This window comes from Hyla sarda, chromosome 9 (assembly GCF_029499605.1).
Source record: "Hyla sarda isolate aHylSar1 chromosome 9, aHylSar1.hap1, whole genome shotgun sequence".
NCBI classification, from domain to species: Eukaryota; Metazoa; Chordata; class Amphibia; order Anura; family Hylidae; genus Hyla; species Hyla sarda.
Window position 1 is genome coordinate 23,871,015 of NC_079197.1, and position 16,017 is coordinate 23,887,031.

At 47.4% G+C, this 16,017-nt stretch overlaps 1 protein-coding gene across 3 annotated transcripts in view; it reads left to right on the forward strand.

Annotated features, from left to right (window-relative positions):
- Nucleotides 1-8,621: 8,621 nt before the first annotated feature.
- The window catches only part of DNLZ (DNL-type zinc finger), a 127,872-nt gene continuing 120,476 nt past the window's right edge, over nucleotides 8,622-16,017 (forward strand). Inside the window, exons 1-4 of one of the 3 annotated variants that reach the window (XR_008848025.1) lie at nucleotides 8,681-9,075; nucleotides 11,911-12,050; nucleotides 12,418-12,768; nucleotides 12,912-13,208. Coding sequence is in view for 2 of the 3 variants with exons in the window: in XM_056540996.1 (XP_056396971.1) it covers nucleotides 8,722-9,075; nucleotides 11,911-12,050; nucleotides 12,418-12,586 (663 nt within the window). In the remaining variant the exon portion in view is untranslated. Of the gene's footprint in view, nucleotides 9,076-11,910; nucleotides 12,051-12,417; nucleotides 12,861-12,911; nucleotides 13,209-16,017 lie in introns of those variants that run through there. The other 2 variants (XM_056540996.1, XM_056540997.1) reach the window with 2 other exon arrangements.

Sequence of the window (16,017 nt, forward strand, 5' to 3'; positions counted from 1 at the left end):
ACTAATGTGGGGAACTGCTGCCTAGCTAATGTGGGGGACTTCTACTGTCTAGCTCATGTGGAGGACTTCTGCTGCCTAGCTAATTTGGGGGGCCATCTGCCACCTAGCTAATATGGGAAACTTCTGCTGCATACCTAATATGGAGAACTTTCTACTACATTCCTGCCTAGCTAATATGGGGACTAACTACCAAGCTAATAGGTGGGCTACCTACTACCTACATAGCTTATATGGGGGTTTTCATACAGAGGACAGCTATCTGTGATATTTACCTACAGGGACAACTCTCTTTGGGTGGGCCCTACCTACTCGGGGAACTTAAGTGATTGGGAAAACTACCTGAAGGACCCTGTCAACCTACAGGAGCGACCTAACTACCTATAGTGGGGGACCTACCAACAGGGGCGTACCTAGAGCATTTGGCACCCGGGGCGGACCCTTTGTTTGGCACCCCCCCCCCACACACACACACCTTAATTACACCCCCTCCCTCCCCTCCCCCCAGGAGCGGACTGACAACACTCGGGGCCCCCGGACCAAAAAAAGGCAAGGGCCCCTGCTAGGCTCTGCAGCTCGTCAATCTTCTGCCACACTCCTATTCCACCCAAATCCCACACACAATAAACTAAAATTTATATATATATAAGAAACACTTTAACGTAGGTAAATTTCCATGACCAATAATACTGGTATACAAGGAGTAAATACATACCACCACACAATAACTGGATAATACCGCCATACTGTACTGAATAAAACCACTATACACAGACCAGTATACTATAAAGGATCTGTATACAATAAAAGTGATTATATACAGGACCATATGGCGATAGATATCAGCTGTACACAGGATGTATATACCATATAAGTGATTACAGTTACATTTTGGGACTCACAATGACGTCTTTTCTGATCAGCGGCGTCCTCTTTCCTTTTCTTCTCCGTCCGGATAAGACCGCCATGTGGATCTCTTAACATCTGCAGGAAAAACATGTCAGACTCTGCATATTTTCAGTGCTCTCCTCTACACAATCTTCCCATCTATAGGCCCACAAACTGTAATAATGCCCTCCTTGGTGTCCTGCACAGTAAAAGGGCAGGTAGGTAGGTAGCCAGGTAACCATAGGTATATGCAGAGTTACACCCCCCCTCTTTCCCATAGGTATATGCAGAGTTACACCCCCCTCTTTCCCATAGGTATATGCAGAGCTACACCCCCCTCTTTCCCATAGGTATATGAAGAGCTACACCCCCCCCCCTTTCCCATAGGTATATTTAGGGCTGGGCGGTATACCGGTTCATACCGAATACCAAATTTTTTGGGCTGCACGATATGGATTTTCCCCCATACCGCAATACCAGTTGGGCCCCTCCCCCTCGGGAATGTATTATCAGCCTAGCACAGCGCTGTCCCCACATCTGGGAACTAATTCTATGTTACCCGCCAGCACTGTTCTGCTCCCCCCAATTAATGATCATCCCAGCGGGGTACTACTCACATATGTCAAGCACTGCCCTCCTCCACTTTGTTGGGGGCCGCCGGGCGCCGGAACTCTATACTGTACGCCAGTGGTCTCCAACCTGCAGACTTCCAGATGTTGCAAAACTACAACTCCCAGCATTCCCGGACAGCCGGCGATGGAACTCTCGGTACGCCAGTGGTCTCCAACCTGCGGACCTCCAGTTGTTGCAAAACTACAACTCCCAGCATGCCCGGACAGCCAACGGCTGTCCGGGCATGCTGGGAGTTGTAGTTTTGCAACAGCTGGAGGTCCGCAGGTTTGAGACCACTGCTGTACGCTGTATACCTATGCCCGGGCTGCAAAAGATACAGAAAATAAACTTAACTCACCCACGTCTGCCGCACGCTGGGGACGGGAACGCCGGACAGCCGTCAGCCTATCACCGGCCAGAGCGATGCCCCGCCCTGGCCAGTGATAGCCTGAGCCCACTGTCATGTAAGAAGCCGGCTTCTTACATGACAGTGGGCTCAGCCTATCACTGGCAGGGTCGGGGCATCGCTCTGGCCGGTGATAGGCTGACGGCTGTCCGGCATTCCCGTCCCCAGCGTGCGGCCGACGTGGGTGAGTTAAGTTTATTTTCTGTATCTTTTGCAGCCCGGGCATAGGTATGCAGCGTACAGCAGTGGTCTCAAACCTGCGGACCTCCAGCTGTTGCAAAACTACAACTCCCAGCATGCCCGGACAGCCATGCTGGGAGTTGTAGTTTTGCAACAACTGGAGGTCCGCAGGTTGGAGACCACTGGCGTACAGTGAGTTCCATCGCCGGAGGCCCCCAACAAAGAGGAGGAGGGCAGTGCTTAACATATGTGAGTAGTACCCTGCTGGGCTGATCATTAATTGGGGGGAGCAGAATAGCGCTGGCGGGTCACATGATTTTGGGGGGGGGGGGGAATACCGTTATATACCGTGGAACCACCGTAAGTTAAAAAAAAATACCGTGATACACATATATGGTCATACCGCCCAGCCCTAGGTATACGCAGAGCAGCCCCCCTCTCCCCCCTTCCCTATAGGTAAATGCACAGCACCCCCCCCTCTCCCCTATAGGTAAATGGAGAGCACCCCCCCTCTCCCCCCCTTCCCTTTAGGTAAATGCAGAGCACCCCCCCTCTCCCGCCCTTCCCTATAGGTAAATGCAGAGCACCCCCCCTCCCTATAGGTAAATGCAGAGCACCCCCCCTCCCCCCTTCCCTATAGGTATATGCAGAGCACCCCCCCTTCCCTATAGGTAAATGCAGAGCACCCCCCCCCCCTGTCCCTATAGGTAAATGGAGAGCACCCCCCCTCTCCCCCCCTTCCCTTTACGTAAATGCAGAGCACCCCCCTTCCCTATAGGTAAATGCAGAGCACCCCCCTCCCTCTCCCCCCCCTTCCCTATAGGTAAATGCAGAACACCCCCCCCTCTCCCCCCCCTTCCCTATAGGTAAATACAGAGCACCCCCCCTCTCCCCCCTTCCCTATAGGTAAATGCAGAGCACCCCCCCTCTCCTATAGGTAAATGCAGAGCACCCCCCCCTCTCCCCCCCCCCTTCCCTATAGGTAAATGCAGAGCACCCCCCCTCTCACCCCCCCCCCCTTCCCTGTAGGTATATGCAAAGAAAAAAAAAAAAGGATGCTCACCTGATATCCCACGCAGCGATCTCCTCAGCTGCAGGGCCCGCATCTTCTCCCCTCCACAGTACAGGCGCCGATGAGTGACGTCACCGGCGCCTGTACTGCGTGCTGCGTGGGGGCGGAGGTCACGTCTCCTCTGTGTAGCTGCAGATGCGGCTCAGACAGAGGGGATGCCTTCTCCTGTATGTGCGTGTATCGCGCATACAGGAGAATGTAGCGCTGTCAGCTGGGGATCTGGGACGAGTGTCCCGGACCTCAGCAGCGGCTGCGGCGGGTCAGTCCGCCCCTGGCACCCCCCTTGAGAGTGGCACCCGGGGCGGACCGCCCCCCCCTTGGTACGCCACTGCCTACCAACTCTTCCCCAACACATCAAGGATAGCATTATTACAATTTGGGGCATTATAGGTGCTAGAAAAAATGGGAGTCTAAAATGGTTGTGTGGAGATGAGTTGTGGCTGGAAGAATCATCATGACAGTCTGAGAAGAAAAAGGAAAGGAAACGTAATTCATAAATGAGTTATTACCCCGACACTGTATTTAATCATATGGTCTGTAGTGGTAATGATGGGGGTTGTTGTCAGTCATCTGAAGATACTGTATGTAATCTCTTATATGGTCTGTGGTGGTAATGATGGGGGTTGTTGTCAGTCACCTGATATATCTGTATGTAATCACTTAAATGGTCTGTAGTGTAATGATGGGGGTTGTTGTCAGTCATCTGAAGTTACTGTATGTAATCACTTATATGGTCTGTAGTGGTAATGATGGGGGTTGTTGTCAGTCATCTGATATAACTGTATGTAATCACTTATATGGTCTGTAGTGGTAATGATGGGGGTTGTTGTCAGTCATCTGATATAACTGTATGTAATCACTTATATGGTCTGTGGTGGTAATGATGGGGGTTGTTGTCAGTCATCTGAAGTTACTGTATGTAATCACTTATATGGTCTGTGGTGGTAATGATGGGGGTTGTTGTCAGTCATCTGAAGTTACTGTATGTAATCACTTATATGGTCTGTAGTGGTAATGATGGGGGTTGTTGTCAGTCACCTGATATAACATTATGTAATCACTTATATGGTCTGTAGTGGTAATGATGGGGGTTGTTGTCAGTCACCTGATATAACTGTATGTAATCTCTTATATGGTCTGTAGTGTAATGATGGGGGTTGTTGTCAGTCATCTGATATAACTGTATGTAATCATTTATATGGTCTTTAGTGGTAATGATGGGGGTTGTTGTCAGTCATCTGATATACTGTATGTAATCACTTATATGGTCTGTGGTGGTAATGATGGGGGTTGTTGTCAGTCACCTTAAGTTACTGTATGTAATCACTTATATGGTCTGTGGTGGTAATGATGGGGGTTGTTGTCAGTCACCTGATATAACTGTATGTAATCTCTTATATGGTCTGTAGTGTAATGATGGGGGTTGTTGTCAGTCATCTGATATAACTGTATGTAATCATTTATATGGTCTTTAGTGGTAATGATGGGGGTTGTTGTCAGTCACCTGATATAACATTATGTAATCACTTATATGGTCTGTAGTGGTAATGATGGGGGTTGTTGTCAGTCACCTGATATAACTGTGTGTAATCACTTATATGGTCTTTAGTGGTAATGATGGGGGTTGTTGTCAGTCACCTGATATAACTGTATGTAATCTCTTATATGGTCTGTATTGTAATGATGGGGGTTGTTGTCAGTCATCTGATATAACTGTATGTAATCATTTATATGGTCTTTAGTGGTAATGATGGGGGTTGTTGTCAGTCATCTGATATAACTGTATGTAATCACTTATATGGTCTGTGGTGGTAATGATGGGGGTTGTTGTCAGTCATCTGAAGTTACTGTATGTAATCACTTATATGGTCTGTAGTGGTAATGATGGGGGTTGTTGTCAGTCACCTGATATAACATTATGTAATCACTTATATGGTCTGTAGTGGTAATGATGGGGGTTGTTGTCAGTCACCTGATATAACTGTGTGTAATCACTTATATGGTCTTTAGTGGTAATGATGGGGGTTGTTGTCAGTCACCTGATATAACTGTATGTAATCTCTTATATGGTCTGTAGTGTAATGATGGGGGTTGTTGTCAGTCATCTGATATAACTGTATGTAATCATTTATATGGTCTTTAGTGGTAATGATGGGGGTTGTTGTCAGTCATCTGATATAACTGTATGTAATCACTTATATGGTCTGGGGTGGTAATGATGGGGGTTGTTGTCAGTCATCTGAAGTTACTGTATGTAATCACTTATATGGTCTGTGGTGGTAATGATGGGGGTTGTTGTCAATCATCTGATATAACTGTATGTAATCATTTATATGGTCTGTGGTGGTAATGATGGGGGTTGTTGTCAGTCATCTGATATAACTGTATGTAATCACTTATATGGTCTTTAGTGGTAATGATGGGGGTTGTTGTCAGTCATCTGATATAACTGTATGTAATCACTTATATGGTCTGTGGTGGTAATGATGGGGGTTGTTGTCAGTCATCTGAAGTTACTGTATGCAATCACTTATATGGTCTTTAGTGGTTATGATGGGGGTTGTTGTCAGTCACCTGATATAACTGTATGTAATCACTTATATGGTCTGTAGTGTAATGATGGGGGTTGTTGTCAGTCATCTGATATAACTGTATGTAATCACTTATATGGTCTGTAGTGTAATGATGGGGGTTGTTGTCAGTCATCTGATATAACTGTATGTAATCACTTATATGGTCTGTAGTGTAATGATGGGGGTTGTTGTCAGTCATCTGATATAACTGTATGTAATCACTTATATGGTCTTTAGTGGTAATGATGGGGGTTGTTGTCAGTCATCTGATATAACTGTATGTAATCACTTATATGGTCTGTGGTGGTAATGATGGGGGTTGTTGTCAGTCACCTGATATAACTGTATGTAATCACTTATATGGTCTGTGGTGGTAATGATGGGGGTTGTTGTCAGTCACCTGATATAACTGTATGTAATCACTTATATGGTCTGTGGTGGTAATGATGGGGGTTGTTGTCAGTCATCTGATATAACTGTATGTAATCACTTATATGGTCTGTGGTGGTAATGATGGGGGTTGTTGTCAGTCACCTGATATAACTGTATGTAATCACTTATATGGTCTGTGGTGGTAATGATGGGGGTTGTAGTCAGTCATCTGATATAACTGTATGTAATCACTTATATGGTCTGTGGTGGTAAGGATCGAGGTTGTTGTCTGTCTGTCACCTGTGTATTGGAGGTCCTCCTAAATTTAGGTGACTAGCTGACATTTGCTGTTAAAGAGGTATTCCAATCCTCATGTGCAGGCGTGGTTAGGGGGTGTGGCTAAGGGTGTTGTTAGGGGCGTGGCTCTTAACTCCTTAACGACGCAGGACGTATATTTACATCCTCCGCCGGCTCCCGCGATATGCCGCGGGGTCACGCGGTGTCCCTGCGTCATATCGGGTCGTCCCGGCGGCTATCAACGGCCGGGACCGGCGGCTAATACAAGACATCACCGATCGCGGTGATGCCCTGTATTAACCCTTCAGACGCGGCAATCAAAGCTGACCGCCGCATCTGAAGTGAAAGTGAAAGTATCCCGGCCGCTCAGTTGGGCTGTTTGGGACCGCCGCGGTGAAATCGCGGCATCCCGAACAGCTTACAGGACACCAAGAGGGTCCTTACCTGCCTCCTCGGTGTCTGATCGACGAATGACTGCTCCGTGCCTGAGATCCAGGCAGGAGCAGTCAAGCGCCGATAACACTGATCACAGACGTGTTAATACACACCAGTGATCAGCATGGGACCTATAACACTGCAAAAAAAAAGTGAAAAAAAAGTGTTAATAAAGGTCATTTAACCCCTTCCCTAATAAAAGTTTGAATCACCCCCCTTTTCCCATAAAAAAATAAAAGTGTAAATAAAAAAAAATAAACATATGTGGTATCGCCGCGTGCGTAAATGTCCGAACTATAAAAATATATCATTAATTAAACCGCATGGTCAATGGCGTACGCGCAAAAAAATTCCAAAGTCCAAAAAAGCATATTTTTGGTCACTTTTTATACCATTAAAAAATAAATAAAAAGTGATCAAAAAGTCCGATCAAAACAAAAATCGTACCGATAAAAACTTCAGATCACGCCGCAAAAAATGAGTCCGCCCTGTACGTGGAAAAATAAAAAAGTTATAGGGGTCAGAAAATGACATTTTTAAACTTATTAATTTTCCTGCATGTAGTTATGATTTTTTTCCAGAAGTGCAACAAAATCAAACCTATATAAGTAGGGTATCATTTTAACCGTATGGACCTACAGAATAAGGATAAGGTGTCATTTTTACCAAAATATGCACTGCGTAGAAACGGAGGCCCCCAAAATTTACAAAATGGTGTTTTTTCTTCGATTTTGTCGCACAATGATTTTTTTTTCCGTTTCGCCGTGAATTTTTGGGTAAAATTACTAATGTCACTGCAAAGTAGAAATGGTGACACAAAAAATAAGCCATAATATGGATTTTTAGGTGGAAAATTGAAAGGGTTATGATTTTTAAAAGGTAAGGAGGAAAAAACAAAAGTGCAAAAACTGAAAAACCTGTGGTCCTTAAGGGGTTAAATTAGCGCATACCAGCAGGAAATGACCTGAAAGTAATGACTAGGTGACTACGCTTGGACCATTGAAATAAACTGGGGATCACTGCACTACATCACAGTATACATCACCATTAGGGTTACCACCTTTCTTGCAAAAAAATACCGGCCATGATAATTTGCATAATTAATTATATATCCGTGACATCACAGGAAGCTCTGTCCATGTCCAGACACGTCGTGTCACATACCTCTCCAGTATCGGCAAATTAACCCCCCAGCCTCCGGAGTCTGGCAGTGAGGTCCACAGCGGGTGCAGCGGTGGATTGACAACTCATATGGACCCCAGGTGAGTGGAGCATGGGGGGCCGCTAGGGTTGCCAACTTTCTTACCCAAAAATACCTGCCATTGTAATTTACATAATTAAATGAGAACTGCGGCACAAACCTTTTCAGTGTCAAGTAAGGAACTCAGGCCCCGCCTTCTCCCGGCTCCATACATGACAATGCGCTCAGCCTATCATCACGTCGCTGCGATACGCTGACCATAGTGTGATGTTCCGAGCCTAAGAAGCAGGGAGCCAAGCAGCGCCGGAGGAACAGGTCGCCAGAATTGGCGCAATGGGGGAACGTAGGATACCCCCTACCCCTGACCTTACAACAATGAGCTTTGGCAGCTGCTGCAGAACCAGAGCAACGGGGCTAAGGGCGCATCATTTGATTCTATGTGCAGTGGCGGGGGGCTCTTTCCTAAAAAATACCGGCTATTGCATATTTTTTCTACAAAATTACCAGCAGAAGCATTAAAATACCGGCTGGGTGGAAACCCTAATCATCGCCCCTTTCTTGGTGGGATGCGTATGGGTAGCTGAAAAAAACACTTAGCCTTTGAAAAAAAAAAGTGGCCAAAAACGTCTCAAAAACGGCTAACAATTTCAGGTGCTTTTGTTTCTCTAAATGTGACTTATTAAAAAACATGGTGTGTGAACACAACATCAAGAGTATTGCCCTAAAGAAAGATGGCGGATTTGTACTTCCGCCCGCAAAGAGACCGTTACCGGTCACGTGCCGAAAACAGAGAAGGAACATGCTGAATGCGGGAAGGGGGAGACTGGTGGCCGCTTGTCGGGGACTCGCTGCCCGTGTTGGGGTGAGGCAGGGGCGGACACTCCTGGGGGAGCATAGAGCGATCTGTCACCGCCCGTCCGCATCTATTACCGGACACTGCCGGACTACAGCCGCATGGAGGCGCCTCTGTACCCGGGCCGCGGAGCCCCAGCCTGTGGGGAAGGTCCAGTCCACCCATTACCAGCTCGTGTACACCTGCAAGGTAGGGGCAGACCAGACTTACCAGCAGAGCGCCCCATATAAGACTGTGCCAGGTAAAGAGGGTGACACCATAGAAGACTGTGCCAGGTGAAGAGGGTGACACCATAGAAGACTCTGCCAGGTGAAGAGGGTGACACCGTAGAAGACTGTGCCAGGTGAAGAGGGTGACACCATAGAAGACTGTGCCAGGTGAAGAGGGTGACACCGTAGAAGACTGTGCCAGGTGAAGAGGGTGACACCGTAGAAGACTGTGCCAGGTGAAGAGGGTGACACCGTAGAAGACTGTGCCAGGTGAAGAGGGTGACACCATATTGCAGAGCGTGAGTGTCAGATGGCAGTGCCCACTTGTAATAGCCCATGAAGCAGCGCTACCCGGAGGGTACTGCCCTGAACAGAGCTGTGCAGTCATATGCGTTACTTTCCCGCCTAGAACCTCAGTAGTAAAAAGAACGAGAAGCTGCTTAATGTCAGACTCCCAGTGTCTCTGTGTATATGCAAGGGGGCATCACCCTGTACATTATAGCAGGCACATATGACCCAGTGTACATCAGGCAAAAATGATGCAATGTACAGTATAGCGGGCAGACGTGACGCAGTGTACAGTACAGCGGGCACATGTGACAGTGTATAGTGGGCAGACGTGATGTAGTGTACAATATAGCGGGAAGATGTAATGTGGCATACAGCAGGTATGTGTGGCAGTGTACAGTATAGCGGGCAGACGTGACGCAGTGTACAGTATAGCGGGCAGACGTGACGCAGTGTACGGTATAGCGGGCAGACGTGACGCAGTGTACGGTATAGCGGGCAGACGTGACGCAGTGTACGGTATAGCGGGCAGACGTGACGCAGTGTACGGTATAGCGGGCAGACGTGACGCAGTGTACGGTATAGCGGGCAGACGTGACGCAGTGTACGGTATAGCGGGCAGACGTGACGCAGTGTACGGTATAGCGGGCAGACGTGACGCAGTGTACGGTATAGCGGGCAGACGTGACGCAGTGTACGGTATAGCGGGCAGACGTGACGCAGTGTACGGTATAGCGGGCAGACGTGACGCAGTGTACGGTATAGCGGGCAGACGTGACGCAGTGTACGGTATAGCGGGCAGACGTGACGCAGTGTACGGTATAGCGGGCAGACGTGACGCAGTGTACGGTATAGCGGGCAGACGTGACGCAGTGTACGGTATAGCGGGCAGACGTGACGCAGTGTACGGTATAGCGGGCAGACGTGACGCAGTGTACGGTATAGCGGGCAGACGTGACGCAGTGTACGGTATAGCGGGCAGACGTGACGCAGTGTACGGTATAGCGGGCAGACGTGACGCAGTGTACGGTATAGCGGGCAGACGTGACGCAGTGTACGGTATAGCGGGCAGACGTGACGCAGTGTACGGTATAGCGGGCAGACGTGACGCAGTGTACGGTATAGCGGGCAGACGTGACGCAGTGTACGGTATAGCGGGCAGACGTGACGCAGTGTACGGTATAGCGGGCAGACGTGACGCAGTGTACGGTATAGCGGGCAGACGTGACGCAGTGTACGGTATAGCGGGCAGACGTGACGCAGTGTACGGTATAGCGGGCAGACGTGACGCAGTGTACGGTATAGCGGGCAGACGTGACGCAGTGTACGGTATAGCGGGCAGACGTGACGCAGTGTACGGTATAGCGGGCAGACGTGACGCAGTGTACGGTATAGCGGGCAGACGTGACGCAGTGTACGGTATAGCGGGCAGACGTGACGCAGTGTACGGTATAGCGGGCAGACGTGACGCAGTGTACGGTATAGCGGGCAGACGTGACGCAGTGTACGGTATAGCGGGCAGACGTGACGCAGTGTACGGTATAGCGGGCAGACGTGACGCAGTGTACGGTATAGCGGGCAGACGTGACGCAGTGTACGGTATAGCGGGCAGACGTGACGCGGTGTACGGTATAGCGGGCAGACGTGACGCGGTGTACGGTATAGCGGGCAGACGTGACGCGGTGTACGGTATAGCGGGCAGACGTGACGCGGTGTACGGTATAGCGGGCAGACGTGACGCGGTGTACGGTATAGCGGGCAGACGTGACGCGGTGTACGGTATAGCGGGCAGACGTGACGCGGTGTACGGTATAGCGGGCAGACGTGACGCGGTGTACGGTATAGCGGGCAGACGTGACGCGGTGTACGGTATAGCGGGCAGACGTGACGCGGTGTACGGTATAGCGGGCAGACGTGACGCGGTGTACGGTATAGCGGGCAGACGTGACGCGGTGTACGGTATAGCGGGCAGACGTGACGCGGTGTACGGTATAGCGGGCAGACGTGACGCGGTGTACGGTATAGCGGGCAGACGTGACGCGGTGTACGGTATAGCGGGCAGACGTGACGCGGTGTACGGTATAGCGGGCAGACGTGACGCGGTGTACGGTATAGCGGGCAGACGTGACGCGGTGTACGGTATAGCGGGCAGACGTGACGCGGTGTACGGTATAGCGGGCAGACGTGACGCGGTGTACGGTATAGCGGGCAGACGTGACGCGGTGTACGGTATAGCGGGCAGACGTGACGCGGTGTACGGTATAGCGGGCAGACGTGACGCGGTGTACGGTATAGCGGGCAGACGTGACGCGGTGTACGGTATAGCGGGCAGACGTGACGCGGTGTACGGTATAGCGGGCAGACGTGACGCAGTGTACAGTGTAGCAGGCGGTAGCTCTAGCAACCAGTTTGATGAGTGATTTCATGAGCTGCGTTGACTCTACGTAGACATATGACACAGAGATGAGACGCCATAATGTAATGTAATACCGGGTATGTACTACAATATATTTTCTTTTCTCATCAGGTTTGCTCAAGAAGATCGATGAAAAAGATCTCGAAAGTCGCCTATCATAACGGAGTGGTGATCGTGAAGTGTCCTGGATGCCAGAACCATCACATTATAGCCGACAACCTGGGCTGGTTCTCAGACCTGGAAGGGAAGAGGTGGGTTAAATTAGGATTTAAATTAGGACAGGACCCTTTCTTCCCAATAGAGATAGTTCCTGAGGTTCACATGTCATTATGATGTCATCTCATATAAACATTTATAGAAGTTTTCCATAGACAACAGCACCACCTAGAGGCGCAATTGTAATATGATAGTACAAATCCTATTTCTGTCTATAGTGAAACTGCAACTTACAGGCTGACAGGGCATGATAGGAGTTGTAGTTTCAGGAGCCATAGAGTGCAGAGGTCTGATCTAAGGGGAAATAATTTTACTGTCCCTATGTCGTGCCCCATAGGCTTTTGGGACGCTCTGGATTTTAGGTTGTCTTATTCTGATCTTCTTCATTGTTCTACATTGAAGGAATATTGAAGAAATCTTGGCCTCCAAAGGAGAGAAGGTTCTTCGGGTTGTGGGTGAGGAGGCGCTGGAACTGATGCTGGACGACAGTATGAAGGGGGAGGAGTCAAGCCAGCCAGAGGATCGGGACAAAATGGCGTCTCCTGCGGCCTGTGACAAGCCGGTGACTTGACCATAAGGCCGTGGTGGACTTGGATCATCTTGGAACAATTGTCTGGAGAATTCTGCAGAATTATCAAGTTCAAAATGAAGGGCAGGGAAGGAAGGCGGACATTTTTGGAAATTTAACCTGAAGGTATCACTATACTCGGGTGATTCCACGCATTTCCTGAAGGAAAAAATGGCCGCCGTTGTGTTCAGATGAGGGGCCAGTGTTTTAACACAGTGGTCTCCAAACCGTGGACCTCCAGCTGTTGCAAAACTACAACTTCCAGCATGCTCGGACAGCCGTTGGCTGTCCGTGCATGCTGGGAGTTGTAGTTTTGCAACAGCTGGAGGTTCACGGTTTGGAGAACTTGCCTCTAAACTGTGCTGGGCCCTCTTATTAAACTGTAATGTGGGAAGTTTAAACTAAAGGAAAAATATTTTTCCACCAACTAATAAAAGTTTTTGTCATTTGTTAAGCTATTCACTTAAATTTGTGCTATAGTGCTCTGGGGGGCGCTGGTTGTTATTGAAGAGATCCAGCTGGTGTATGGAGTCTCTATGGAAAATGTTAGTCTTTGTATTGTTGTAATGACGCCGGCCTAAAGTATCAAGATAGCATGTTGGTTTGACCGCATTGCACCTTTTTTTTTTTATGTATTTATTCTATTTTAACCTCACAAATGTTTTTTTTTATTTTTTTTTAACTTTTGTTTTGGAGCATATGTTATGGAAAAATGAAGAACATCATTACAAAGTATGATTGCTTTCAGAAAAAACAAGCCCTCATATGGGTGTGTACATTTAAAAAAAAATTACAGTTATGACTATTAAAGGGCGAGGCGGAAAAAACAAACGAAAGTGCAAAAAACGAAAATTGGCCCGGTCCTTAAAGGGGTACTCCGGTGGAAAACATTTTTTTTTTCTTTCATATCAACTAGCTCCAGTAAGTTTAACAGATTTGTAAATTACTTCTATTAACAAAATCGTAATCCTTCCAGTACTTATTAGCTGATGTATACTACAGAGGAAGTTGAGTAGTTCTTTCCAGTCTGACCACATAGCTCTCTGCTGACACCTCTGTCCGTGTCAGGAACTGTCCAGAGCAGGAGCAAATCCCCATAGAAAACCTATTCTGCTCTGGACAGTTTCTGATACAGACAGAGGTGTCAGCAGAGAGCGCTGTGGTCAGACTGGAAAGAACTACACAACTTCTTGTGGAGCATACAGCAGCTGATAAGTATTGGAAGGATTGAATTTTTTTGTATAGAAGTAATTTACAAATCTGTTTAACTTTCTGGCACCAGTTGATTTGAAAACATTTCTTTTTCCACCGGAGTACCTCTTTAAAGGGTACCTCTCATCAAAAAAACTTTTGATATATTATAGATTAATGTATGCAGAATAACTTTACAATTGCATGTTATTAAAAAATATGCTTCTTTCTATTTAATTTTCCACTTTGAAGAAATGACCACTAGGGGTCTCCCTACCAGTCCTGGCAGCAAGCATTTCAGACTCATGCTGGAGTCCTAAACACTACGAGCTGCCAGTCTGCTTTGTTCACAAAGGAGAACACTCAGAGCTGCCAGCCTGCTTTGTTCACAAAGGAGAATACTCAGAGCTGCCAGCCTGCTTTGTTCACAGCCTGTTTGGCTGTGAACAAAGCAGGCTGGCAGCTCTGAGTGTTTAGGACTCCAGCATGAGTCAGAAATGCTTGCTGACGGGACTGATTGGGAAAAATACAATAGAAAGAAGCATATTTTTCATTAACATGCTATTGGAAAGTTATTCAACATTCATTAATCTAAAATATATCAAAAGTTTATTTGATGAGAGGTACCCTTTAAGGGGTTAATTATATTTGGGTTCAGCAACTCTTATTGTAGCTACCAATAGGTGGCGCTAGAGACAGTTTTCTTCTTCTGCTAAGTACTGGGGGTCCCATGATCGTACCGTCCTGCAGACCCCCCCATGCCTCCCATTGCTGAGCCAGAGTAACACATACATCGAAAAAGGCGGTCCTCTGTTATACTGTTATAATATCCTCTCAAATAGTCAGTTTATGCGGATTTTATCTGCGCAGATTTGCAGCCGGTCTGTTCAGTGTGAACCTGCTCTTGCAGTTGCACTTGGTTTGTTGTCTTCATGATCCGGGTATTATTGGAGAGCAGAAAATGACTTTAGCTGTTTTAGGACACCACGGGGTGGCACTGTTGCACAAGTTTTATTCATTTATTTGTATATATTTATTTATATATTTTTTTTTCTCCAAATGCAAAAGGGAAAAGACATGAATGTCAGTCTCACTCCCCTCCCAATAAAATATTCCCCAAAAGAAAACCCCTCACTCGGCATTTACAGCAACCTCACTCTCAAGTAGTGCAGTAAGCTTATATAAATCTTATTTTGGCTCTCAATCCAACCAGTGGTTACTCTATAATATTGTCCTATTAATGCAAAGAATAGAAGTGGAAAGGTGAGGTCTCCTCATTCGCAGCAAAAGAATGGAGGAAAGTTGCCATCCAAAAAGGCTATACTTATTAGGAAGGATACCCGCAACCTGCCCAAGGATCCCGAAATGGCCCTCGTAAGATTCCAAGACGTGGAATTGAAAGGTTTCACTAGTATTATGGTGTGGTGAAGTAAGGTAAGCGATACAGCCTCTGGATCAACATAAAGGACAATTAGTGACGTCAAAACTGTTAGAGTGACCCTGAGCCTACGGGATAGAAGACAGAATAAGTCAGTCCAGAAAGTGGTGGACTTGTCACACGTCACCAAGCCGTGTAGCAAGTCAGTGCAAAAAGCCCCACAATTAGGGCAGTGTTCTAGTCTGTCCGGGCGGTCCGGTGTCTTAGGGAGGGTGAAACCATAAGGGTATATGTTTAGATAAAGAGAAAGGTAAGTGCATCAACCCCTGGCATTGTTTCCATGCGACTATGGTATCTGAGTAAGACACTTTTACGAGTATAGGGTGGGAGGGTTACGAACTTAGTGTGAAAAGTCCCTGCCAAGGACCACAGTGAGACCATATAAGATTCCAAAAAAGTGTTAAAATACCATGCCTCATCACGTCACCAGTCAATGCAGTGTCTATAGAGGCATGACAGATTGTAGTGACGAACGTCCGGGAACCCTACTCCCCCTTTGTCTTTCGGAAGCATAAGTTTGCTGAAAGCTATATGCGGTCATTTGTTGGCCCACCAAGAATTTGCAGAAAGGAATTGGACGCCAACTCGTTTGAGCAGAACCGGAATCGTCTGCAGTGGATACAGTAATTTTGAGAAACTCAGCATCTTAATCTGATGGCATCGAGCCAGTAAAGGTAATGGTAACGAAGTCCAGCGCCTGAGCTCATCAGCAATCTTACGCAATAAAGGGGTAAAGTTCAAAGAATAAAGGGAGGAAGGGGTTCTCCCCACCCAGATGCCCAGGTATTTAAACTATGATCTAGTG